General features: G+C 36.8%; 2 protein-coding genes across 4 annotated transcripts in view; one reads left to right on the top strand and one right to left on the bottom strand.

Annotated features, from left to right (window-relative positions):
- The window catches only part of GABBR1 (gamma-aminobutyric acid type B receptor subunit 1), a 47,491-nt gene extending 39,330 nt beyond the window's left edge, over nucleotides 1–8,161 (top strand). For 2 of the 3 annotated variants that reach the window (XM_058857402.1, XM_058857399.1), the window contains 4 exons: nucleotides 282–409; nucleotides 1,930–2,058; nucleotides 4,617–4,760; nucleotides 7,630–8,160. In XM_058857402.1, the coding sequence (XP_058713385.1) occupies nucleotides 282–409; nucleotides 1,930–2,058; nucleotides 4,617–4,760; nucleotides 7,630–7,896 (668 nt within the window). In that variant the 3' untranslated portion in view covers nucleotides 7,897–8,160. Of the gene's footprint in view, nucleotides 1–281; nucleotides 410–1,929; nucleotides 2,059–4,616; nucleotides 4,761–7,629 lie in introns of all 3 variants that reach the window. The other variant, XM_058857401.1, reaches the window with a different exon arrangement.
- A 5,396-nt stretch (nucleotides 8,162–13,557) lies between these two features.
- RPS5 (ribosomal protein S5) lies at nucleotides 13,558–27,302 on the bottom strand. The gene is made up of 6 exons (XM_058857583.1): nucleotides 27,222–27,302; nucleotides 25,013–25,118; nucleotides 22,357–22,566; nucleotides 19,477–19,605; nucleotides 15,630–15,728; nucleotides 13,558–13,661 (listed from the first exon to the last, which is right to left on the bottom strand). Exons 2-6 carry the CDS (start codon nucleotides 25,115–25,117, stop codon nucleotides 13,593–13,595), a joined length of 612 nt encoding a protein of 203 aa, XP_058713566.1. The 5' UTR covers nucleotide 25,118; nucleotides 27,222–27,302; the 3' UTR covers nucleotides 13,558–13,592.
- Nucleotides 27,303–27,654: the final 352 nt, after the last annotated feature.

Raw genomic sequence — 27,654 nt, forward strand, 5'->3', positions numbered from 1 at the left:
GAGGATTTGAGGAATTTCAGGTGGAAATTTGGGAATTTCAGGCGGAATTTGTGGAATTCACCTGGAATTTGTGGAATCCAGCTGGAATTTGGGAATTTCAGGTGGAATTTGTGGAATCCTGATCAAATCCAGGACGATTCCTTTGGGAATTTTCTGTCTCCACCCTAAAAAATTTTCGGGATTCCGATTTTTTTTCCGCTTTCCCGATTTTTTTTTCGCTTTCCAAATTTTTTTTTCCTCTTCCCATTTTTTTTTCCTCTTTCCCATTTTTTTTTTTCCAGGGATTTTTTATGGATTCAAGGGGTTGTTGCTGTTGTTGGGAATTTTTTTGGCCTACGAGACCAAAAGCGTTTCCACGGAGAAAATCAACGACCACCGGGCGGTGGGAATGGCGATCTACAACGTGGCGGTAAATCCCGGAATTCCAGGGGAAAATTCCCAGAAAAAAAATGGGAAAAAATTCCTAAAAAATGTTTAAAAAATTGTTTCAAAATTCCACCAAAAAATTTGGGCTAAAAATCGCCAAATGTTTAAAAAAAAATGGGGAAAAAATTAAAATTAATGAGGGAAATTGCAGTAAAAATTAAAAATATCCCGGAAAAAATTGGGGGAAAAAATCCTGGAAATGTTAAAAAAAAAAGTTCAAGAATTTGTAAATAAATTGTGCTGAAAAATCTCGAAATGTTTAAAAAAAATGGGGAAAAAATTAAAATTAATGAGAAAAATTGCCCCAAAAATAATAAAAAAATCATTAAAAAATTTGGGGAAAAATGTCCAAAAATGACAGAAAAATTTCTTAAGGAATAATAAAGGAAATTTTCAAAAATTCCCAAAAAAATCTCCCAAAAGATCCCAAAAATATCCCAAAGATTCCTCAAAAAAATGGTCAAAACCTCACCCCCAAAAATTTTTAAAATATCCTCCAAAAATTTCCCCCCAAAATTAAAAAGAATCATAAAAAATTCTAAAAAATTCCCAAAAAGTTCCCTAAAAAATTCCCTAAAAATTAAAAAAAATCCGAAAAAATTCTAAAAAAATCTCCAAAAAATCCCCCAAAATTCCCCCCAAAATTAAAATCTTAAAAAATCCTTAAAAATACCCCAAAAAATCCCCCAAAAATCCTAAAAAAATCCCAAAAAAGTCCAAATAAAATCCCACAAAAATCCCCAAAAAATCCTAAAAAATTCCCAAAAAAATCCGTAAAAAATTTTTAAAAAATCATAAAAAAATCTTTAAAAAATTCCCCCAAAAATCGTAAAAAAATCCCAAAAAAGTCCAAAAAAAATTCCCCCAGAAATCCAAAAAAATCCCCAAAAAATCCCTAAAAAATCTTAAAAAAATCATAAAAAAATCCCCCAAAAATCCTAAAAAAATCCCTGAAAATGCCCAAAAATTCTCAAAAAAATCCCTAAAAAATCTTTTAAAAAATCCTGAAAAATCTTAAAAAAATAAAAAAAAAATCCTAAAAAAATCCCCCAAAATTCCCAAAAAATCCCCAAAAAATCCTAAAAAATTCCCCAAAAAAATCCCTAAAAAATCCTAAAAAAATCATGAAAAAATCTTGAAAAAATCCCCAAAAATGCCCCAAAAAAATCCCTAAAAAATAAAAAAAAAATCATAAAAAAATCTTGAAAAAATAAAAAAAAATCCTAAAAAAATCCCCAAAAATTCCCCAAAATTCCCCAAAAAATCCATAAATAATCTTTTAAAAATCTTTTAAAAATCCCCCAAAAAATCCCCCAAAAATCCCCAAAAATTCCCAAAAAATCCCCCCAAAAAATCCCTAAAAAAATCCCTAAAAAATCTTTAAAAAATCATAAAAAATCCTAAAAAATTCCCAAAAATTCCCAAAAAATCCCCAAAAATTCCCCAAAAATTCCCGACCCTCCCCCCATCTCGGAAAGATCCGGAACATTCCGGATTTTGCAGGTGTTGTGCCTGATCACGGCGCCGGTGACGCTGATCCTCAGCTCGCAGCAGGACGCCGCCTTCGCCTTCGCTTCCCTCGCCGTCGTCTTCTCATCCTACATCACCCTCGTGGTGCTCTTCGTGCCCAAGGTGAGCCGGGAATTCCAGGGAAAAATGGGATTTTCCAGGGAATTTGGAAGGTTTTTTTTTTTTTTAAATTTTTTGGGGGATTTTTAGGGATTTTTTAAAAGATTTTTTGGGGATTTTTTGGGATTTTTTGAGGATTTTGGGGGGATTTTTTGGGGATTTTTTTTAGCATTTTTGGGGATTTTTTTTTGGATTTTTTGGGAATTTTGAGGGGGGGTTTGGGATTTTTTTTGGAATTTTTTTTGGATTTTGGGGGGGTTTTTTGGGGTTTTTTGGGGATTTTTTTTGGATTTTTGGGGGGATTTTTTTAGGGGGTTTTGGGAATTTTTGAGCATTTTTGGGGGATTTTTTGGGATTTTTTGGGATTTTTTGGGAATTTTTGGAGGATTTTTTAGGAGGTTTTTTTGAGATTTTTTGGGATTTTTTTGGGATTTTGGGGGGGGTTTTTTGGGGATTTCTGGGATTTTTTGGGGGGCAAAAAAATCAGAAAAAAATTGGGAAAAATCAGGAAAAAATCAGGGAAAAATCAGATAAAAATCAGGATAAAATCTGAAAAAAATCAGAAAAAAATTAGGAAAAATCAGATAAAAATCAGGGAAAAATCAGATTAAAAAATCATAAAAATTGGGAAAAAATTACGAAAAAATCAGGAAAAAATCAGGGAAAAATCAGGAAAAGTTGGGAAAAAATAAAAAAAAACGGTAAAAAAGTCGTAAAAACTCAGAAAAAAAATCAGAAAAGATCAGAAAAAAATTGGGAAAAAATCAGGAAAAAATGGGAAAAAATCAGGAAAAAATCAGATAAAAATCAGGAAAAAAATCTTAAAACATCGGGAAAAGTTAGGAAAAAAATTAGGAAAAAATCAGAAAAAATTGGGAAAAAAACGGGAAAAAAATCATAAAAAATCAGAAAAAAATCGGGAAAAATCAGAAAAAAATCGGGAAAAATCGGGAAAAAAATAAAAAATAATCAGATAAAAATCAGATAAAAATCAGGAAAAAAATTATTAAAAAATCGGGAAAAATTAGTGAAAAATTAGGAAAAAATCAGGAAAAAATTTGGGAAAAATTGGGAAAAAATCAGAAAAAAACAGAAAAAACAATCATAAAACATTGGGAAAAATTAGGAAAAATTAGGAAAAATGAGATAAAAATCAGGGAAAAGTCAGATTAAAAAATCATAAAAATTGGGAAAAAATTAGGACAAAATCAGGGAAAAATCAGGGAAAAATCAGAAAAAAATTGGGAAAAATCAGGAAAAAAAATCAGATAAAAATCAGATAAAAATCAGGAAAAAAATCATTAAAAAATCGGGAAAAATTAGTGAAAAATTAGGAAAAAATCAGGAAAAAATTGGGGAAAAAATTGGAAAAAAATCGTAAAAAATCAGAAAAAAATCAGAAAAAATAAGATTCGGGAAAAAATCAGAAAAAAATGGGAAAAATTGGGAAAAATCAGATAAAAATCAGGAAAAAATCAGGGAAAAATCAGATAAAAATCAGGAAAAGCAATCATGAAACATCGGGGAAAATTAGGAAAAAATTAGGAAAAAAATAGAAAAAATCAGATAAAAATCAGGAAAAAATCAGGAAAAAATTGTAAAAAAATTAGAAAAAAAATGGGAATAATCAGAAAAAAATCAGGGAAAAATCAGATAAAAATCAGGAAAAAGAATCATGAGAAATCAGGAAAAATTAGGAAAAAATTAGGAAAAATAAGATAAAAATCAGGGAAAAAATCAGATAAAAAAATCATAAAAATTGGGAAAAAATTAGGAAAAAATCAGGGAAAAATCAGAAAAAATTGGGAAAAAATTGGGAAAAAAAAGGGGAAAAAAATAGTAAAAAATCAGAAAAAAATCAGAAAAAGTCAGAAAAAAATTGGGAAAAAATCAGGAAAAAATGGGAAAAAATCAGGAAAAAATCAGGAAAAAATCAGATAAAAATCAGGAAAAAAATCATAAAAAAATCGGGAAAAATTAGTAAAAAATTAGGAAAAATCAGGGAAAAATCAGAAAAAATTGGGAAAAAAACAGGAAAAAAATCATAAAAAATCAGAAAAAAATCAGAGAAAAAAAAATCGGGAAAAATTGTGGAAAAATCAAGAAAAAATCAGGAAAAAGTCAGATAAAAATCAGGAGAAAGAATCACAAAACATCGTTAAAAAATTAGGAAAAAATCAGGAAAAATTGGGGAAAAAATTGGGAAAAAATCGTAAAAAAAAAAAAATTGGGAAAAAATCAGAAAAAAAATTTAAAAAAATCAGAAAAAAATCGGGAAAAAATCAGGAAAAAATCAGAAAAAAATCAGATAAAAATCAGGAAAAAAATCATTAAAAAATTGGGAAAAATTAGTGAAAAATTAGGAAAAAATCAGGAAAAAATGAGGAAAAATAAAAAAAAAAATCAGAAAAAAATCAGGAAAAAATCAGAAAAAAATCAGAAAAAGTCGGGAAAAAATGGGAAAAAATTGGGAAAAATCAGGGAAAAGTGGGAAAAGTCAGGGAAAAGTGGGAAAAGCTGGGGAGGAAGGGGAATGAGGTGGAATTTCGGGAATGGCGCAGATGCGGCGGCTGATCACGCGCGGGGAGTGGCAATCGGAGCAGCAGGACACGATGAAAACCGGATCCTCCACCAACAACAACGAGGAGGAGAAATCGCGGCTGCTGGAGAAGGAAAATCGGGAATTGGAGAAGATCATCGCCGAGGTGGGGAAATGGGAATGATTCCGGGAGATTTTCCCATTTTTTTCTGGTTTATTCCCATTTTTTTCTGGTTTATTCCCATTTTTTTCTGGTTTATTCCCATTTTTTTCTGGTTTATTCCTATTTTTTTTTGTGTTTTCCCATTTTTCTCTGTGTTATTCCCACTTTTTTTCTGGTTTATTCCCATTTTTTTCTGTGTTATTCCTGCTTTTTATTGTGTTATTCCCACTTTTTTCTGTGTTATTCCCATTTTTTTCTGTGTTTTTCCCGCTTTTTATTGTGTTACTCCCATTTTTTTCTGGTTTATTCCCATTTTTTTCTGTGTTATTCCTGCTTCTTTCTGTGTTATTCTGATTTTTTCCAGTTGTTTTCTCATCTTTTTTGTGTTATTCCCACTTTTTTTAGCGTTATTCCCACTTTTTTCTGTGTTTTTCCTATTTTTTTCTGGTTTATTCCCATTTTTTTCTGTGTTTTTCCCGCTTTTTTCTGTGTTATTCCCAGTTTTTCCCGTTGTTTTCCCATTTTTTCTGTGTTATTCCTGCTTTTTTCTGGTGTTTTTCCCATTTTTTCTGGGCTTTTCCTGCTTTTTATTGTGTTATTCCCACTTTTTTCTGTGTTATTCCCAATTCTTGTTATTCCCGCTTTTTTCTGTGTTATTCCCACTTTTTTCTGTGTTTTTCCTGCTTTTTTCTGTGTTTTTCCCACTTTTTTCTGGTTTATTCCCATTTTTTTCTTTGTTATTCCCACTTTTTCTGTGCTTTTCCTGCTTTTTTCTGTTATTCCCATTTTTTTCTGTGTTATTCCCACTTTTTCTGTGTTTTTCCTGCTTTTTTCTGTGTTATTCCCATTTTTTCCCGTTGTTTTCCCATTTTTTCTGTGTTATTCCCACTTTTTTCTGTGTTTTTCCCATTTTTCTGTGTTATTCCCCTTTTTTTCTGTGTTATTCCCGCTTTTTTCCTGGTTTATTCCCATTTTTTTCTGTGTTTTTCCCACTTTTTCTGTGTTTTTCCTGCTTTTTATTGTGTTATTCCCACTTTTTTCTGTGTTATTCCCATTTTTTTTCTGTGTTTTTCCCGCTTTTTTCTGTGTTTTTCCCACTTTTTCTTATTCCCACTTTTTTCTGTGTTTTTACTGCTTTTTTCTGTGTTATTCCCATTTTTTTCTGTGTTTATCCCATTTTTTCTGTGTTATTTCCACTTTTTCTCTTATTCCCACTTTTTATTCTGTTATTCTTGCTTTTTTCTGTGTTATTCCCGTTTTTTTCAGTTGTTTTTCCGCTTTTTTCCGTGTTTTTCTAGCTTGTTATTCCTGCTTTTTTTCTGGTTTATTCCCATTTTTTTCTGTGTTTTTCCCATTTTTTCTCTGCTTTTCCCATTTTTTCTTTGTTTATCCTGTTTTTTCTGTGTTCTTCCTGCTTTTTTCTGTGTTTTCCCATTTTTTTCTGTTATTCCAATTTTTTCTGTATTATTCCCATATTTTCTGTTATTCCCATTTTTTTCTCTGTTATTCCCAGCTTTTTAGTGTTATTCCCGCTTTTTTCCATGGTTTTTTCACTTTTTATTGTGTTATTCCTGTTTTTTTTGTGTTTTTCCCACTTTTTATTGTGTCATTCCCACTTTTCCCGGTGTTTTTTTCCGCTTTTTTCCGTGATTTTCCGGTGTTTTTCCCACTTTTCCCCTATTTTTTCCCACTTTTCCCTATTTTTTCCCCAATTTTTCCTCCATTTCCCCCCATTTTTTTCCCACTTTTCCCATATGTTTTCCCGCCCATTTTTCCCATTTTTTCCCCTTTTCTCCCAATTTTTTCCCATTTGTACCTCATTTTCCCTCCCATTTTTCCTCCCTCATTTTCCCACTTTTCCCCTATTTTTTCCCACTTTTTTTCCCACATTTTCCCCCTCTAATTTTCCCATTTTTTTCCCTCAATTTTCCCATTTTTTCCCCAGTTTTTCCCCCCATTTTTTTCCTTCTTTTCCCCCATTTTTTTCCCTCAATTTTCCCCATTTTTTCCCTCCCATTTTTCCCATTTTTTCCCCAATTTTTTCCCAATTTTCCCCAATTTTCCCCCATTTTCCCCCAATTTTTTTCCTATTTTTTCCCCAATTTTCCCCCCTCATTTTCCCACTTTTCCCCCATTTTTTCCCACTTTTCCCCCATTTTTTTCCCCCTAATTTTCCCCAATTTTTCCCAATTCTCCCCCTAATTTTCCCCAATTTTCCCCCATTTTCCCCCCAATTTTTTTCCCATTTTTCTCAATTTTTCCCCCCTCATTTTCCCAATTTTCCCCCATTTTTTCCCCCTAATTTTCCCAATTTTCCCCCTAATTTTCCCCAATTTTCCCCCACTTTTCCCCCATTTTCCCCCCAATTTTTTTCCCATTTTTCCCAATTTTTCCCCCCAATTTTTCCCTTTTTTTTTCCCATTTTTTTCCCATTTTTCCCAATTTTTCCCCCTCATTTTCCCACTTTTCCCCTATTTTTTCCCACTTTTTTTCCCACGTTTTCCCCCTCTCTTTTTCCCATTTTTTTCCCTTAATTTTCCCATTTTCTTCCCCAATTTTTCCTCCATTTTCCCCCCTCATTTTCCCACTTTTCCCCTATTTTTTCCCGGTTTTTTCCCATTTTCCCCTCATTTTCCCTCCCATTTTTCCCAATTTTTCCCCCAATTTTTCCCACTTTTCCCCCATTTTTTTCCCCCTAATTTTCCCCCAATTTTTTTCCCATTTTTCCCAATTTTTTCCCCAATTTTCCCCCTAATTTTCCCAATTTTCCCCCTAATTTTCCCCAATTTTCCCCCACTTTTCCCCCCAATTTTTTTCCCATTTTTCCCAATTTTTCCCCCCTCATTTTCCCACTTTTCCCCATCATTCCCAGAAGGAAGAGCGCGTCTCCGAGCTCCGCCAGCAGCTCCAAGCCCGCCAACAACTCCAGCTCCGCTCGCGCCGCCGCCATTCCCGGGATTCCCAACGCGATTCCCGCGATTCCCAACGCGATTCCCGCGATTCCCAACGCGATTCCCAACGAGATTCCCGGGATTCCTTCCCCCAGCCCAGCCTGGTTCGGTGCCTGGTGTCGGAACAGGCGGAAAAATTGGGACGCGGGAATTGCGACGGGAGCCGCGTTCACCTGCTCTACAAGTGATGGAATTCCCGGGAAAAGAGGGAAAATCGGGAATTCTGGCGGGAAAAATCGGGAATTCTGGCGGGAAAAATAACGGGAATGAGGGGTGGGGGATGGGAGTTGAAGAGGAAAAATTCCTGGGATTGACACGGGAAAATTCCTGGAATTTAAGTGGAAAAATTCTTGGAATTTACGCAGAAAAAATCTTGGAATTCAGGTGGGAAAATCGTGGAATTCACTTGAAAAAATCCCTGGAATTTAAGTGGAAAAATTCTTGGAATTTCAGCAGAAAAATTCTTGGAATTCATGTGGAAAAATGGTGGAATTCATGCTGGAAAATTCTTGGAATTTATGTGGAAAAAATTCTTGGAATTCCCATGGAAAAATCGTGGAATTCATACAGGAAATTTCATGGAATTCCCATGGAAAAATTGCTGGAATTTCCATAGAAAAAATCGTGGAATTCATTTAGAAAATTCCTGGAATTCTGGCGGGAAAAACAATGGGAAGGGGTGTGGGGGATGGGAGGGAAAATGGAGGAGTTGAAGAGGGGAAATTCCTGGAATTTAGGTGGGAAAATTGTGGAATTCAAGTGGAAAAATTCTTGGAATTTAAGTGGAAAAATCCTGGAATTCCCATGGAAAAATTGCAGAATTTGTGTGGGAAATTTCTTGGAATTCAGGTGGGAAAGTGATGGAATTTATGTGAAAAAATTCCTGGAATTTATGTGGAAAAATTCTTGGAATTCCCATGAAAAAATCATGGAATTCCCATGGAAAAATTCTTGGAATTACCATTAAAAAATTGGGGAATTCATGCCAAGAAATTCCTGGAATTCACGTGGAAAATTCTTGGAATTTAGGTGGGAAAATTCTTGGAATTTACGCAGAAAAAAATCTTGGAATTTATAAGGGAAAGTCATGGAATTCAAGTGGAAAAATTCTTGGAATTCCCATGAAAAAATCATGGAATTCATACAGGAAATTTCTTGGAATTCCCATGGAAAAATTCTTGGAGTTCAGGTGGAAAAGTCATGGAATTTATGTGAAAAAATTCCTGGAATTTAAGTGGAAAAATTCTTGGGATTAAAGCAGAAAAATTCCTGGAATTCCCATGGAAAAATTCAAGGAATTTATGTGGAAAAATTCCTGGAATTAATGTGAAAAAAATTCCTGGAATTTGAGTGGAAAAATTCTTGGAATTTACACAGAAAAGTCATGGAAAACTCACAGAAAATTTGTGGAATTTGTGTGTGCAATTTCTTGGGATTTATGTGAAAAAATTCCTGGAATTTATATGGAAAAATTCTTGGAACTTCAGCAGAAAAATTCTTGGAATTCCCATGGAAAAATTCTTGGAATTTCCATAGAAAAAATCATGGAATTCCCATGGAAAAATTCTTGGAATTACCATTAAAAAATTGGGGAATTCATGCCAAGAAATTCCTGGAATTCACGTGGAAAATTCTTGGAATTTAGGTGGGAAAATTCTTGGAATTTATGCAGAAAAAATCTTGGAATTTATAAGGGAAAGTCATGGAATTCAAATGGAAAAATTCTTGGAATTTAAGTGGAAAAATTCTTGGGATTAAAGCAGAAAAATTCCTGGAATTTATGTGAAAAAATCCCTGGAATTTTAGTGGAAAAATCCTGGAATTCCCACGGAAAAAATTGCAGAATTTGTGTGAGAAATTTCTTGGAATTCAGGTGGGAAAGTGATGGAATTTATGTGAAAAAATTCCTGGAATTTATGTGGAAAAATTCTTGGAATTCCCATGGAAAAATTCTTGGAATTTCCATGGAAAAAATCATGGAATTCCCATGGAAAAATTCTTGGAATTACCATTAAAAAACTGGGGAATTCATGCCAAGAAATTCCTGGAATTCATGTGGAAAATTCTTGGAATTTAGGTGGGAAAATTCTTGGAATTTATGCAGAAAAAATCTTGGAATTTATAAGGGAAAGTCATGGAATTCAAGTGGAAAAATTCTTGGAATTTAAGTGGAAAAATTCTTGGGATTAAAGCAGAAAAATTCCTGGAATTTATGTGAAAAAATCCCTGGAATTTTAGTGGAAAAATCATAGAATTCCCATAGAAAAATCATGGAATTTGTGTGAGAAATTTCTTGGAATTCAAGCGGGAAAACGATGAAATTTATGTGAAAAAATTGCTGGAATTTAAGTGGAAAAATTCTTGGAATTCCCATGAAAAAAATCATGGAATTCATGCAGGAAATTTCTTGGAATTCACACAGAAAAAATTCTTGGAATTCCCATGGAAAAATTCTTGGAATTTATGTGGGAAATTTCATGGAATTTACACAGAAAAATTCTTGGAATTCCCATGGAAAAATCGTGGAATTCATGAAGGAAATTTCTGGGAATTTCTACAGAAAAATTCTTGGAATTTATGTGGAAAATTCATGGAATTCACACAGAAAAATTCTTGGAATTTGTGTGGAAAATTCTTGGAATTTTCACGGAAAAATCGTGGAATTCGTGTGGAAAATTTCTTGGAATTTACACAGAAAAATTCTTGGGATTTTCATAGAAAATTCATGGAATTCCCACAGAAAAAATCTTGGAATTCATACGAGAAAAGCCCAGGATTTGTGTGGAAAATTTCTGGAATTCCAAGAGAAAAATCATGGAATTCATGCAGGAAAATTCCTGGAATTCCCATTGAAAAAATCCTGGAATTTGTGCAGAAAACCTCTGGAATTCCAGCAGAAAAATTCCACAAATCCCAGAAAAAAATTCCTGGAATTCCCACAGGAAAATTCCCGGGGGAAAATTCCCAGAATTCCCACAGAAAACGCCGGAATTCCCAAAATAAACTGGAAAAATTGAGTTTAAAAAGGACCTTGAGCGCTTCCAGAAGAAATTTGGGATAAAAATTCCCAGAATTCCGATGAAATTCCCATTTTGGGGTTTTTTCCGTGGATTTTTCATGGATTTGGGATTTTTCTGCCTCTGGAATTTGGGGTGGGGAAAGGAGGGAGGGGAAGAATTCCATGGATTCTCTGGAATTCCCGTTTTTCCCGGAGTTGTCCCAAAAATATTGCCCAGAATTCCTTGAAGTCCCAGAGAATTCCCAAAAAATTCCTTAAAATCACAAAGAATTCCCTGAAATTCCAAAAAAATTCCTTAAAATCCCCAAGAATTCCTTAAAATCCCCCAAAATTCCTTAAAACCCCCAAAAATTCCCTGAAATCCCCCAAAAGTTCCCTGAAATCCAAAAAAATTCCCTGAAATCCCCAAAATTCCCTAAAATCCCCAAAAATTCCCTGAAATCCCCAAAAAATTCCTTAAAATCCCCAAGAATTCCCTAAAATCCCAAAGAATTCCCTGAAATCCCCAAAATTCCCTAAAACCCCCAGAACTCCCTGAAATCCCCAGGAATTCCCTAAAATCCCCAAAATTTCCCTGAAATCCCAAAAAAATTCCCTAAAATCCCCCCAAAATTCCCTGAAATCCCAAAAAAATTCCTTAAAATCCCCAAAATTCCCTGAAATCCCCAAAATTCCCTGAAATCCCCAGAAATTCCTTAAAATCCCCCCAAAATTCCCTAAAATCCCAAAGAATTCCCTAAAATCCAAAAAAAATTCCTTAAAATCCCCAAAATTCCCTGAAATCCCCAAAATTCCCTGAAATCCCCAAGAATTCCCTGAAATTCCCCAAAATTCCCTAAAATCCCAAAGAATTCCCTAAAATCCAAAAAAAATTCCTTAAAGTCCCCAAAATTCCCTGAAATCCCCAAGAATTCCCTGAAATCCAAAAAAAATTCCTTAAAATTCCCCCGAAATTCCCTGAAATCCCCAAAATTCCCTGAAATCCCAAAAAAAATCCTTAAAATCCCCAAGAATTCCTTAAAAATCCCCCAAAATTCCTTAAAATCCCCAAAAATTCCTTAAAGTCCCCAAAAATTCCTTAAAATCCCAAAGAATTCCCTGAAATCCCAAAAAAATTCCCTGAAATCCAAAAAACTTCCCTAAAATCCTCAAAATTCCCTGAAATCCCCATAAATTCCCTAAAATCCCCAAAAATTCCCTAAAATCCCCCAAAATTCCCTGAAATCTCCAAGAAATTCCCCAAAATTCTAAAGAATTCCTTAAAATCCCCAAAATTCCCTGAAATCCCCCAAAATTCCCTGAAATCCCAAAAAAATTCCTTAAAATCCCCAAGAATTCCCTGAAATCCCCCAAAATTCCCTGAAATCCAAAAAAATTCCCTGAAATCTCCAAGCAATTCCCTAAAATCCTAAAGAATTCCTTAAAATCCCAAAAAATTTCCCTAAAATCCCAAAAATTTCCCTAAAATCCAAAAAAGTTCCCTAAAATCCCCAAAATTCCCTAAAATCCTAAAAATTTCCCTGAAATCCCAAAGAATTCCCTAAAATCCCCAAAATTCCCAAAAAAATGCCCTGAAATCCAAAAAACTTCCCTAAAATCCTCAAAATTCCCTAAAATCCCCATAAATTCCCTGAAATCCCCAAGAATTCCCTGAAATTCCCCAAAATTCCCTGAAATCCCAAAAAAATTCCTTAAAATTCCCCCAAAATTCCCTGAAATCTCCAAGAAATTCCCTGAAATCCCCAAAATTCCCTGAAATCCCAAATATTCCCTAAAATCCCACAGAATTCCCGACAATTTTTCCCTAAATCCCAAAAACTTCCCCCAAAAATCCCTCAGAATTCCCAAAAATCCTCCCAGAAATCCCCCAAAATTCCCATTTTTTTCCCCCAGAATTCCCAAAATCCCAATTTTTCCCCCCAAAATCCCCTCAGAATTCCCAGAAAATCCGGGAGAAGGGGGGTGGGGGATGGGAATTCCCGGGAATTCTGCGATTGTCGCGTGCGGGCTCCGGATTTTCCCGAAATTCCCGTGGAAAAATCGGGATCCTGCTGCTCCCAACGGCTCCGAGTGGGTTTTTTTTTTGGGAATGGGAGGGAATTTCGGGAATTTGGGATGGGATGAGGGGGGGAGGGGATGGGGATGGAATTCCCGGAAAATTTCATGGAATTGCTGCGAGAAACGCGAGGAATTCCCATAAAATTCCTTAAAAAATCACACAGAATTCCCAAAAAAGCCCCAGAATTCCCAAAAATTCTCATGGAATTCCCAAAAATTCCCCTAAAACCCCACAAAGTTCCCAAAAAAATCCCCAAAATTCCCAATTTTTTCCTCATTTTCCCCCCAAAATTCCCAAATTTCTCCCCAAAATTCCCAATTTTTCCTCATTTTCCCCCCAAAATTCCCAATTTTTTCCTCATTTCCTTCCAATTTCCCCCCAAAATTCCCAAATTTCTTTCCAAAATTCCCAAATTCCCCCAAAATCCCAATTTTTCCTTTTTCCCCTCCAAATTCATAAATTTCCCCCCAAAATTCCCATTTTTTTCCCAAAATTCCCAATTTTTCCTCATTTTCCCCTCAAAATTCCCAAATTTCCCCCAAAATTCCCAATTTTTCCTCATTTTCCCCCCAAAATTCCCAATTTTGTCCTCATTTCCTTCCAATTTTCCCCCAATATTCCCAAATTTCTTTCCAAAATTCCCAAGTTCCCCCAAAATTCCCAATTTTTCCTTTTCCCCCCAAAATTCCCAAATTTCCCCCCCAAAATTCCCCAATTTCCGGCTCCGGGATTTTCGGGATCCAAATCCTGGGATTTTTATTTGGGAATTCCGGGAATTCCGGGAATTCCGGGGTTTTTTTGGGAATTCAGCGGTTGGATTTGGCCACGCGCTCCAGCTCGTCCTTCTTCTTGATGGCGTAGGAATTGGAGGAGCCCTGGGGAAAAAACGGGAAAATTGGGAAAATCTGGGAATTCTGGGGGAAAATTGGGAATTCTGGGGGAAATTCGGGAATTTTGGGGGAAAAATTGGGAATTTTGGGGGGAAATTCGGGAATTTTGGGGGGAAATTTTGGGATGGGGGGGGAAATTGGGAATTTTGGGTGGGAAATTGGAAGGAAACGAGGAAAAATTGGGAATTTTGAGGGAAAAATGGGAAAAAAATGTGGAAAAAAATGGAAAAACGGGATAAAAACAAGAAAAAAAGGAGGGAAATGGGAGGAAAAATGGAAAAATGGGAAAAAAGAAGGAAAGAAGATGGAAAAACAGAAAAAAAGATGGAAAAATCAGAAAAAATCGGGAGAAGATCAGAAAAAAATGAGAAAATAATGTGGAAAAATGGGAAAAAAATGAGAAAAAAGATGAAAAATTAGGATAAAAACAAGAAAAAAGGGAAAATGGGAGGAAAAATGGAAAAATGGGAAAAAAGAAGGAAAAAAGATGGAAAAATGGGGAAAAAAATGGAAAAATACCTGAAAAATCAGGAAAAATCAGAAAAAGAACAGAAAAAAATCCAAAAAAAATGTGGAAAAATGGGAAAAAATGTGGAAAAATACGTAAAAATGGGATAAAAAGGAGAAAAAAGAGAAATGGGAGGAAAATATGGAAAAATGGAAAAAAAAAGATGGAGAAAAGATGGAAAAATGGGAAAAAAAGATGGAAAAATACCTGAAAAATCGGGAAAAAAACAGAAAAAAATGAGAAAAAAATGTGGAAAAATGGGAAAAAAATGAGACAAAAGATGAAAAATTAGGATAAAAACAAGAAAAAAGAAAAATGGGAGGAAAAATGGAAAAATAGGAAAAAAGAAGGAAAAAAGATGGAAAATGGAGAAAAAAATGGAAAAATCAGAAAAAATTGGAAAAAAACTGGAAAAAAATCAGAAAAAAATCAGAAAAAAATGTGGAAAAATGACAAAAAATGAGGAAAAATACGTAAAAATGGGATAAATAAGAGAAAACAGAGAAATGGGACAAAAATGTGGAAAAATGGAAAAAAAAGATGGAAAAATGGTAAAAAAAGATGGAAAAATACCTGAAAAATCGGGGAAAAAAAATCAGAAAAAAATCAAAAAAAAAATCAGAAAAAATGTGGAAAAATGGGAAAAAAAACGGGGAAAAAAAGGGAAAAATGGGATAAAAAAGAGAAAAAAGAAAAATGGGAGGAAAATATGGAAAAATGGAAAATAAAGATGGAAAAAAGATGGAAAAATGGGAAAAAAAAGATGGAAAAATACCTGAAAAATCGGGAAAAAAACAGAAAAAAATCAGAAAAAAATGTGGAAAAATGGGAAAAAAATGAGAAAAAAGATGAAAAATTAGGATAAAAACAAGGAAAAAAGAGGGAAATGGGAGGAAAAATGGAAAAATGGGAAAAAAGAAGGAAAAACTGGAAAATGGAGAAAAAAATGGAAAAATCAGAAAAAATTGGAAAAAAATCCAAAAAATTCAGTAAAAAATGGGAAAAAACAGGAAAAAAATGTGGAAAAATATGGAAAAATGGGATAAAAAGGAGAAAAAAGGAGGAAAATGGGAGGAAAAATGGAAAAATGGGAAAGAAAGAAGAAAAAATATGGAAAAAGAGAAAAAAATGGAAAAATCAGAAAAAATCAGAAAAAAAAATTGGAAAAAAATCAGAAAAAAATTAGAAAAAAATAGGGAAAAATGGGAAAAAATGTGGAAAAATACGTAAAAATGGGATAAAAAGGAGAAAAAAGAGAAATGGGAAAAAAATATGGAAAAATACCTGAAAAATCGGGAAAAAAAAATCAGAAAAAAATCAGAAAAAAATCAGAAAAAAATGTGGAAAAATGGGAAAAAACTGGGAAAAAAAGGGAAAAAGTGGGAATAAAGGAAAGGATGGGATTTTTGGGAATTTGGGGCTGGAATTTTGGGAATTCTGCTGACCTTGGCGGCGTTGATGAGTTCGTCGGCCAAGCACTCGGCGATGGTTTTGATGTTGCGGAAAGCGGCTTCGCGAGCGCCCGTGCACAGCAGCCAGATGGCCTGGGGGGAAAAAATGGGAATGTTGGGAAAAAATGGGAATTCTGGGAGGGATTTGGGAATTCTGGGAGGGTTTGGGAATTCTGGGAGGGTTTGGGGGAAATTTGGGGATTTTGGGGGAAAAATGGGATTTTTTTGAGGGGAAATGGGAATTTTGGTGTTTTTTTGGGGGGAAAAATTGGGAATTTTGGGAGGAAAATGAAGAAAAATTGGGAATTTTGGGGGAAAATTGGGAATTTTGGGAGGAAAATTGGGAAAATGAGGAAAAATTGGGAATTTTGGGGGGAAATTTGGGGGTTTGGGGGAAAATTGGGAATTTTGGGGGAAAAAATGGGATTTTTTTGAGGGGAAATGGGGATTTTGGGGGGAAATTTGGGGGTTTTGGGGGAAAAAAACTGGGAATGTTGGGAAAAATTGGGAATTCTGGGAGGGTTTGGGGGAAATTTGGGGATTTTGGGGGAAAAATTGGGAATTTTAGAGGAAATTTGGGGGAAAAAATGGGAAAAAAATGGGAAAAATTCCCAAAAATTCAGGATAAACCAAAGCTATGGAAAAACCCTTGGGAATGTGGGAATTTTGGGATCTGGGGATGAGGAAGGACCTGGTTGACCCTGCAGAGAGGAAAACAAAACTGGGAGAAGAGGAAAAAAAAGGGAAAAAAATGAGGAAAAAATGGGAAAAAAATGGGAAAAAAATTGGAAAAAAATTGGAAAAAAATGCAAAAAAAATGAGAAAAAAATGAGAAAAAAACCGAAAAAAAAGGGGAAAAAATGGGAAAAATTCCCAAAAATTCAGGATAAACTAAATCTATGGAAAAATCCTTGGGAATGTGGGAATTTTGGGATTTGGGGATGAGGAAGGACCTGGTTGACCCTGCCGAGAAGAAAACAAAACAAAAAAATGAGAAAAAAATGAGAAAAAAAATGAGAAAAAAAATGGGAAAAAATAAGAAAAAAATAAGAAAAAAATGAGAAAAAAATGAGAAAAAAATGGGAAAAAAATGGGAAAAAATGAGAAAAAAATGAGAAAAAAATGAGAAAAAAATGAGAAAAAAATGAGAAAAAAGTCGAAAAAAAATGGGGAAAAAAAAGCGGAAAAAAATGGGAAAAATTCCCAAAAATTCAGGATAAACCAAATCTATGGAAAAATCCTTGGGAATGTGGGAATTTTGGGATCTGGGGATGAGGAAGGACCTGGTTGACCCTGCAGAGAGGAAAACAAAACTGGGAGAAGAGGAAAAAAAAGGGAAAAAAATGAGGAAAAAATGGGAAAAAAATGGGAAAAAAATTGGAAAAAAAAGCGAAAAAAATGAGAAAAAAATGAGAAAAAAATGAAAAAAAAAAAAGAGAAAAAAATTGGAAAAAAAATTGGAAAAAAATTGGAAAAAAATGCGAAAAAAATGAGAAAAAAATGAGAAAAAAATGAGAAAAAAAAGAGAAAAAAACCGAAAAAAAAGTGGAAAAAATGGGAAAAATTCCCAAAAATTCAGGATAAACTAAACCTACGGAAAAACCCTTGGGAATGTGGGAATTTTGGGATTTGGGGGTGAGGAAGGACCTGGTTGACCCTGCGGAGAGGAAAAAAAAAATGTCAGAAAAGGGAAAAAAAACAGGAAAAAAAGGGAAAAAAAATGGGAAAAAAATGGGAAAAATTCCCAAAATTCAGGATAAACCAAATCTATGGAAAAATCCTTGGGAATGTGGGAATTTTGGGATTTGGGGATGGGGAAGGACCTGGTTGACCCTGCAGAGAGGAAAACAAAACTGGGAGAAGAGGAAAAAAAAGGGAAAAAAATGAGGAAAAAATGGGAAAAAAAATTGGAAAAAAATTGGAAAAAAATGCGAAAAAAATGAGAAAAAAATGAGAAAAAAAACGAAAAAAAAGGGGAAAAAATGGGAAAAAATCCCAAAAAATCAGGATAAACCAAATCTATGGAAAAATCCTTGGGAATGTGGGAATTTTGGGATTTGGGGATGAGGAAGGACCTGGTTGACCCTGTTAAGGAAAAAAAAGCCAAAAAAATGAGAAAAAAATGAAAAAAAAGAGAAAAAAATCAGAAAAAAATGAGAAAAAAACAAAAAAAAAAGGGGAAAAATTCCCAAAAAATCAGGATAAACTAAATCTATGGAAAAATCCTTGGGAATGTGGGAATTTTGGGATTTGGGGATGGGGAAGGACCTGGTTGACCCTGCAGAGAGGAGAAAAAACCAAAAAAAAAGAGAAAAAAACAGGGAAAAAAAAGAGAAAAAAAAGGGGAAAAAAATGGGAAAAAAATGGGAAAAATTCCCAAAAAATCAGGATAAACTAAATCTATGGAAAAACCCTTGGGAATGTGGGAATTTTGGGATTTGGGATGGGGAAGGACCTGGTTGACCCTGCAGAGAGAAAAAAAAATGGGAAAAAAGAAAAAAAAATGGGAAATGAGAAAAAAATGGGAAAAAAACCTAAAAAAAATGGGGAAAAAATGGGAAAAATTCCCAAAAATTCAGGATAAACTAAATCTATGGAAAAATCCTTGGGAATGTGGGAATTTTGGGGTCTGGGGATGGGGAAGGACCTGGTTGACCCTGCAGAGAGGAAAAAAAAGCCAAAAAAATGAGAAAAAAATGAAAAAAAGAGAAAAAAATGGGAAAAAAAATTGGAAAAAAATGCGAAAAAAATGCGAAAAAAATGAGAAAAAAACCGAAAAAAAAGGGGAAAAAATGGGAAAAATTCCCAAAAAATCAGGATAAACTAAATCTATGGAAAAATCCTTGGGAATGTGGGAATTTTGGGATTTTGGGGTGGGGAAGGACCTGGTTGACCCTGCAGAGAGGAAAACAAAACTGGGAGAAGAGGAAAAAAAAAAAGGGAAAAAAATGAGGAAAAAATGGGAAAAAAATGGGAAAAAAAATTGGAAAAAAATGCGAAAAAAACGAGAAAAAAATGAGAAAAAAACCGAAAAAAAAGGGGAAAAAATGGGAAAAATTCCCAAAAATTCAGGATAAACCAAATCTATGGAAAAATCCTTGGGAATGTGGGAATTTTGGGATTTGGGGGTGAGGAAGGACCTGGTTGACCCTGCAGAGAAGAAAAATAGAAAAAAAGAGAAAAAAAAGGAAAAAAAAGCAAAAAAATGGGGAAAAAAATGGGGAAAAAAATGGGGAAAAAAATGGGGAAAATTCCAAAAAAATCAGGATAAACCAAAGCTATGGAAAAATTCTTGGGAATGTGGGAATTTTGGGATTTGGGGATGAGGAAGGACCTGGCTGACCCTGCAGAGAGGAAAACAAAACTGGGAGAAGAGGAAAAAAAAGGGAAAAAAATGAGGAAAAAATGGGAAAAAAATGGGAAAAAAAATGGGAAAAAAATGCGAAAAAAATGAGAAAAAAATGAGAAAAAAACCGAAAAAAAAGGGGAAAAAATGGGGAAAATTCCCAAAAATTCAGGATAAACCAAATCTATGGAAAAATCCTTGGGAATGTGGGAATTTTGGGATTTTGGGGATGAGGAAGGACCTGGTTGACCCTGTTGAGAAGGAAAAAAAAGCCAAAAAAATGAGAAAAAAATGAGAAAAAAATGCGAAAAAAATGGGAAAAAAAATTGGAAAAAAATTGGAAAAAAATGCAAAAAAAATGAGAAAAAAATGAGAGAAAAACCGAAAAAAAAGCGGAAAAAAATGGGAAAAATTCCCAAAAAATCAGGATAAACTAAATCTATGGAAAAATCCTTGGGAATGTGGGAATTTTGGGATTTGGGAATGAGGAAGGACCTGGTTGACCCTGCGGAGAGGGGAGACGTCGACGGCCTGTCTGCGCACGGTGCCGGCGCGGCCGATTCGAGTCGAGTCCTCGCGGGGGCCGGAGTTGATGATGGCGTTGACCAGGACCTGCAGAGGGTTCTGGAAAAGAGGGAAATTGGGATGGAATTCCCAGAATTCCAAAGGGATTCCCAGAATTCCAAGAATTCCCGGAATTCCGGAGAAATTCCCGTGGAAATGGGTGAGAATACGAGGCTGGAAGGCAGAAAAATGTCCCTAAAACTGCACTGGATCCCAAAAAAATGCTCTTGAATCCCAAAAAAACTCCTGGAATTCTCCTCCTGGATCCCAAAAAATCCCGGAATTCTCGTCCTGGACCCCAAAAATTCCATTCCCAAGCTCCAAAATCCCCCAAAATTATGGTGGATCCCCAAATAAATGTACTTAAAACTGCCCTGGATGCCAAAAAAATTCTCCTGAATCCCAAAAAAACTCTCTGGAATCCCAAAAAATCCTGGAATTCCCTTCCTCTATCCCAGAAACCCCAAATCCTCATCCTTGGTCCCAAAAGAATTACTTCCGCCCCACAAAACTCCATTTTTCCTTCATTTCTCCTCCTAAAATTCTGATTTTCATTCATTTTCCCCTAAACCCCCCAATTTTCCCCTAAAACCCCAATTTTCCACATTTCCTCTCAAAACCCCCAATTTTTCCCAATTTCCCCCCTAAAAACCCATTTTTCTTTAAAAAAAATCCCATTTTACCTCAAAAAAATCCCATTTTTCCCCCCAAAACCCCAACTCTTCCGCTAAAAACCCTATTTTTTCTCCATTTCTCCCCCCAAAACCCCATTTTTTTCCTGTTTTCCCCCCATAATCCCATTTTTCTTCAAAAAATCCCATTTTTCCCCTAAAAACCTCTTTTTTCCCCGTTTTCCCCCCAAAAAATCCCATCTTTCATTCATTTTTCCCCCAAAACCCCCAATTTTTCCCCCTAAAAACCCCATTTTTCTTCAAAAAAATCCCATTTTCCTCAAAAAATCCCATTTTCGCCTGCAAAAAAACCCTTTTTCTTAAAAAAAAAAACCCCATTTTTCTGCAAAAAAAATCCCAATTTTTCCCCCAAAACCCTCATCTTTTCCCCTAAAAATCCCATTTTCCCTTCATTTTCCCACCCCAAAAAAATTTTTCCCCATAAAAACCCCATTTTCCCCCCTAAAATTCCACTTCCTTTTCATTTCCCTCCCTAAAAACCCCATTTTTCCCTCCGGAATTCCCATTTTTCCTCCTAAAACCCCCATTTTTTTCCCTAAAAACCCAATTCTTTTCCCCCAGAATTTCCATTTTTTCCCCATTTTGCCCCCTAAAATTCCCATTTTACCTCCTAAAATTCCCATTTTTCCCCTAAAAATCCCATTTTCCCCCCTAAAATTCCCATTTTTCCCCCCAAAATCCCCATTTTTCCCCAAAAATTCCCATTTTTTCCCCCAAAATTCCCATTTTCCCCCCTAAAAACCCCATTTTTCCCCAGAATTCCCATTTTTCCCCATTTTACCCCCTAAAATTCCCATTTTCCCCCCAAAAATTCCCATTTTTCCCCAACAATCCCTTTTTCCCCCAGAATTCCCATTTTTCCCCATTTTACCCCCTAAAACCCCCATTTTTCCCCACAAAAACCCCATTTTCCCCCCTAAAATTCCCACTTTTTCCCCTAAAATTCCCATTTTTCCTCCTAAAAACCCCATTTTTTCCCCAAAAATTTCCATTTTGTACCTAGAAACTCCCATTTTTCCCCTAAAAATCCCATTTTACCCCCCAAAATCCCCGTTTTTCCCCCAAAATTCCCATTTTCCCCCCTAAAATTCCCATTGTTTCCCCTAAAAATCCCATTTTCCCTCAAAAAATCCTAATTTTTCCTCTAAAAACCCCATTTTTTCCCTGTTTTTCCCTCCAAAATCCCCATTTTTTTCCCCAAAATCCCCATTTTTCCCCCTAAAATTCCCATTTTTTCCCCTAAAATTCCCATTTTCCCCCTTAAAATTCCAATTTTTTCCCCAAAAATTCCCATTTTACCCCCTAAAATTCCCATCTTTTCCCCAAAAGTTCCCATTTTCCCCCCAAAACCCCATTTTTCCCCCCTAAAATTCGAATTTTTTCCCCTAAAATTCCCACTTTCCCCCCAAAACCCCATTTTTCCCCTAAAAATCCCATTTTCCCCCTTAAAATTCCCATTTTCCCCCCTAAAATTCCAATTTTTTCCCCATTTTCCCCTCTAAAATTCCCATTTTTTCCCGTAAAAACCCCATTTTTTCCCTATAAAAATTCCATTTTTCCTCCTAAAACCCTCATTTTTTCCCTAAAATTCCTATTTTCCTCCCAAAAATTCCCATTTTTTCCCCTAAAATTCCCATTTTTTCCCCCAAAAAACCCATTTTTCCCCCCAAAACCCCATTTTTTCCCCTAAAACCCCATTTTAACCCCAAAAATTCCCATTTTTTCCCCTAAAATTCCCATTTTTCCCCCATTTTCCCCCCAAAAATCTCATTTTTCCCCCCCAAAATCCCATTTTTTCCCCTAAAATTCCCTTTTTTCCCCAAAAAATTCCCATTTTTTCCTCCTAAATACCCAATTTTTCCCCCTAAAATTCCCATTTTTTTCCCCTAAAATTCCCATTTTTTTTCCCTAAAATTCCCATTTTTCCCCCTAAAAACTTCATTTTTCCCCCATTTTCCCCCCTAAAAAACGCATTTTTCCCCATAAAAACCCCATTTTACCCGCTAAAATTCCCATTTTTTTCCCTAAAATCCCCATTTTACCCGCTAAAATTCCCATTTTTTTCCCCAAAATTCCCATTTTTTCCCCAAAAATCCCCATTTTCCCCCCATTTTCGCACCTCCCCGGTGAGCAGGTGGATGATCTCGAAGGCGTGCTTGACGATCCTGACCGTCATCAGCTTCTTGCCGTTGTTGCGGCCGTGCATCATCATGGAGTTGGTCAGGCGCTCCACGATGGGGCACTGAGCCTTGCGGAACCGCTTGGCCGCGTAACGCCCGGCCGAGTGCGGCAGGTACTTGGCGTATTTCTCCTTCACCGCGATGTAATCCTGGCAAAATCCGGAATTTTGGGGTTGGATTTGGGATCAGGACCCCAAAAAACCCCAAAGTTCTGGCGCAAATCCCATCAAAACCCCAAAATTCTGGCGCAAAACCAATAAAAACGCAGAATTTTGCCCCAAAAACCCATGAAAATGTGAATATTTCAGTCTCAATTCCATTAAAATCCCCAAATTCCAGCCCAAATTTCATGGAAATCCCAAAATTCTGGCTCAAATCCCATCAAAATCCCCAAATTTCAGCCCAGTTCCATGGAAATCCCACAGTTCTGGCTCAAATCCCATAAAAATCCTGAAATTCCAGTCTCAATTCCATGGAAATCCCAAAATTCTGACTCAAATCCCTTCAAAATCCCCAAATTATGGATCCAATTCCATCAAAATCCCCAAATTCTGACTCAAATCCCTTCAAAATCCCAAAATTCTGACTCAAATCCCATCCAAATCCCCAAATTCCTGTCAAAGTTCCATCAAAACCAAAAAATTCCATCAAAATCCCATCAAAATCCCAAAATTCCAGTCTAAATTCCATGAAAATCCCAAAATTCCGACTCAAATTCCATCAAAATCCCCAAATTCCAGCCCAAATTCCACGGAAATCCCGGGATTCCTGCCCCGCGTAACGCCCGGCCGAGTGCGGCAGGTACTTGGCGTATTTCTCCTTCACCGCGATGTAATCCTGGCAAAATCGGGAATTTTGGGAATTCTGGGGTTGGATTTGGGATTGTGATCCCAAAAAACCCCAAAGTTCTGGCGCAAATCCCATCAAAATGCAGAATTTTGCCCCAAAAACCCACAAAAATGTGAATATTTCAGTCTCAATTCCATTAAAATCCCCAAATTCCAGCCCAAATTTCATGGAAATCCCAAAATTCCAGCTCAAATCCCATCAAAATCCCCAAATTTCAGCCCAGTTCCATGGAAATCCCACAGTTCTGGCTCAAATCCCATCAAAATCCTGAAATTCCACCCCAATTCCATGGAAATCCCAAAATTCTGACTCAAATCCCATCAAAATCCCAAAATTCTGACTCAAATTCCATCAAAATCCCCAAATTCTGACTCAAATCCCATCAAAATCCCAAAATTCCCGAGCAAATCCCATCAAAATCCCCAAATTTCAGCCAAATCCCATCAAAATCCCCAAATTCTGACTCAAATCCCTTCAAAATTCCAAAATTCTGACTCAAATCCCATCAAAATCCCAAAATTCCTGTCAAAGTTCCATCAAAACCAAAAAATTCCATCAAAATCCCATCAAAATCCCAAAATTCCAGTCTAAATTCCATGAAAATCCCAAAATTCCGACTCAAATTCCATCAAAATCCCCAAATTCCAGCCCAAATTCCACGGAAATCCCGGGATTCCTGCCCCGCGTAACGCCCGGCCGAGTGCGGCAGGTACTTGGCGTATTTCTCCTTCACCGCGATGTAATCCTGGGAAAATCCGGAATTTTGGGAATTTCAGGGTTGGATTTGGGATCACGACACCGGAAAACCCCAAAATCCCAGCTCAAAAGTGAAGAAAATCACAAAGTTTTGGCGCAAATCCCATCAAAATGCAGAATTTTGCCCCAAAAACCCCAAAGTTCCAGCTCAAATCCCTTCAAAACCCCAAAGTTCTGACTCAAATTCCACAGAAATCCCAAAATTCCAGCCCAAATTCCATCAAAATCCACAAAATTCTGGCTCAAATTCCGTGGAAATCCCAAAATTCCTGCCCTAATTCCATCAAAATCCCAAAATTTCAGCCCAAATTCCATGAAAATCCCAAAATCGACTCAAATCCCATCAAAATCCCAAAATTCTGACTCAAATTCCACAGAAATCCCCAAATTCCAGCCCAAATTCCATGGAAATCCCAAAATTCCAGCCCAAATTTCCATGGAAATCCCAAAATTCTGACTCAAATTCCATGGAAATCCCAAAATTCTGACTCAAATTCCATGGAAATCCCAAAATTCTGACTCAAATTCCATGGAAATCCCAAAATTCTGACTCAAATTCCATCAAAATCCCAAAATTCCACTCCAAATTCCATGGAAATCCCAAAATTCCAACCTAAATTCCCAATTTTCCTTGCAAAAAAATTCCCTCCCAAGCCCAGAACTCCAGGAATTTTGGGAATCCTCTGGAATTCTGGGAATCCTCTGGAATTCTGGGAATCCTCTGGAATTTTGGGAATCCCCTGGAATTTTGGGAATCCCCTGGAATTCTGGGAATCCCCGGGAATTTTGGGAATCCCCTGGAATTTTGGGAATCCCCTGGAATTCTGGGAATCCCCGGGAATTTTGGGAATCCTCTGGAATTCTGGGAATCCCCTGGAATTTTGGGAATCCCCTGGAATTCTGGGAATCCTCTGGAATTCTGGGAATCCTCTGGAATTTTGGGAATCCTCTGGAAATCTGGGAATCCTCTGGAATTTTGGGAATTCTCACCTGCAGGGAGATGTCGTTGATCTGGACATCGTCCGTGCTCCACTTCCCGAACAATTTGATATCCGGAGTCTCGGTCACGGCCGGAGCCGTCTCCCAATCCGTCATTCTGGGGAAAAATGGGATAAAGGGAACGCTTCAATCCCGGATTTTATTCCCTCTGGATCCCCATTTTCCCTCTCTTTTCTTCCTTTTCCCACCCTGAATCCCATTTTTCCATGATTATTCCTTATTTTTCCCACTCTAAATCCCATTTTTCCACCCTGAATCCCCTTTTTCCATGATTATTCCTTATTTTTCCCACCCTGAATCCCATTTTTCCACACTTATTCCCATTTTTTCCCACTCTGAATCCCATTTTCCTGCAGTTATTCCTTATTTTTCCCACTCTAAATCCCATTTTTTCCACCCTAAATCTCCTTTTTCCATGATTATTCCCTATTTTTCCCACTCTGAATCCCTTTTTTCCTCTCTGGATCCCATTTTCCCAACCTGAATCCATTTTCCCACACTTATTCCCTATTTTTTCCACCCTGAATCCCCTTTTCCCACAGTTATTCCAAATTTTTCCCACTCTGGATCCATTTTTTCCTCTCTGAATCCCCTTTTTCCATGATTATTCTTTATTTTTCCCACTCTGAATCCCATTTTCCTGCTGTTATTCCCCATTTTCCCACTCTGAACCCCCTTTTTCCACCATTATTCCCAATTTTTCCCACTCTGAATCCCATTTTTCCACCCTGAATCCCGTTTTTCCATGATTATTCCTTATTTTTCCCACTCTAAATCCCATTTTTTCCACCCTGAATCCCATTTTCCCACACTTATTCCCTATTTTTCCCACCCTGAATCCCATTTTCCCACACTTATTCCCTATTTTTCCCACTCTGGATCCATTTTTTCCACCCTGAATCCCATTTTTCCACCCTGAATCCCATTTTTCCATGATTATTCCCAATTTTTCCCACTCTGAATCCCCTTTTCCCACACTTATTCCCTATTTTTCCCGCTCTGAATCCCATTTTCCCACTCTGAATCCCCTTTTTCCATGATTATTCTTTATTTTTCCCACTCTAAATCCCATTTTTCCCACCCTGAATCCCATTTTTCCATGATTATTCCTTATTTTTCCCACCCTGAATCCCTTTTTTCCTCCCTGGATCACATTTTTCCCACTCTGAATCCCATTTTTCCACCCTGAATCCCATTTTCCCGTGGTTCTTCCCTATTTTTTCCACCCTGAATCCCATTTTCCCACACTTATTCCCAATTTTTTCCACTCTGAATCCCATTTTTCCACCCTGAATCCCATTTTCCCACAATTATTCCCTATTTTTTCCACCTTGAATCCCATTTTTCCATGATTATTCCTTATTTTTCCCACTCTAAATCCCATTTTTTCCACCCTGAATCCCATTTTCCCACACTTCTTCCCTATTTTTCCCACTCTGAATCCCATTTTCCCACAGTTATTCCCTATTTTTCCCACCCTGAATCCCTTTTTTCCTCTCTAGATCCCATTTTTCCCACTCTGAACCCCCTTTTTCCATGGTTATTCCCTATTTTTCCTCTCTGAATCCCATTTTTCCACCCTAAATCTCCTTTTCCCATGTTTATTCCCCATTTTTCCCACTCTGGATCCCATTTTCCTCCTGTTATCCCCCATTTTCTCACTCTTTCCCCCATTTTCCCAACATTATTCCTTATTTTCCCCCCTCTGGATCCTTTTTTCCCATTGTTATTCCACATTTTCTCACTGTTTCCCTCCTTTTCCCACTGTTATTCCAAATTTTTCCTCTGGATCCCCATCTTATTTTTCCCTCTTTTTTCTCCCTCTGGATCCCATTTTCTCCCTATTTTCCCTCTTTTCCCACTCTGGATCCCCCTTTTCCCAATCCCCCATTTCCCCCCTCTCTAAACTCCCCCAATCCCAACGATCCAAACCCAATCCATGAATTTAAAAACTCAGGAAAAATAAAATAAACGGAATTAACGCTTCCCTCCCCCCCCCCTTCCCCTCATGGCCGCTCCCCTCCCCCCACCTTCCCCATCCCCATTTTCCCCCTTTCCGCGGCCCTAATTCCCACCTCACCGCCTTCCCCATCCCTGTTTTCCCCTCACAAATCCCATTTTTTCCCTCACAAATCCCATTTTCCCCTCACAAATCCCGTTTTTCCCAGGAAATTTCGGCTTTTCCCGCGCCCCCCCTCACATGGCGGCGGCGGCGGCGTCTCCGACTCAGCGAAAAGAACGCTACGGGGCTTCCCGGCCTCTTATATAGTGAGCAGGGGTCCACTTCCGGTAGCGCATGCGCACTTTCCTTGTACGACGCCAAACTTCCGCCCACCCTGCCCTCACTGCCGCGTTTTGCGCATGCGCAGTAGCGAGGTCGCGGACGCTGCCGCCATGTTTGTTACGGGCACCCGCCCCAAAGGCCGTCGTTGTCGTTTATAAAGGGATAAAAACACGCGCGGGCGGGAAATGGCGGCTTTAGAGGGGTAAAAACACGCGAGGAGGCGACAAAGAGGCGACAAAGAGGCGACAAAGAGGGGATAGAGAGGTGTTGAAGCGACATGTGGAGGGGAAATGGCCGCTCCCGCGTGGACGGGAAGAGGAGGGCACTCATGGGGACGCGCTGGCCAATC

The sequence above is a fragment of the Poecile atricapillus genome, chromosome 26 (assembly GCF_030490865.1).
Source record: "Poecile atricapillus isolate bPoeAtr1 chromosome 26, bPoeAtr1.hap1, whole genome shotgun sequence".
NCBI lineage: Eukaryota > Metazoa > Chordata > Aves > Passeriformes > Paridae > Poecile > Poecile atricapillus.

Excerpts from the sequence above, each read along its gene's own strand:
- RPS5 (XM_058857583.1), bottom strand. The coding sequence starts at position 25,117 with ATGACGGATTGGGAGACGGCTCCGGCCGTGACCGAGACTCCGGATATC. Across the intron at positions 22,567-25,012 it reads TCAACGACATCTCCCTGCAG|GATTACATCGCGGTGAAGGA; the intron begins GTGAGAATTCCC and ends GGATTTTGCCAG. Across the intron at positions 13,662-15,629 it reads AACTCATCAACGCCGCCAAG|GGCTCCTCCAATTCCTACGC; the intron begins GTCAGCAGAATT and ends TTTTTTCCCCAG.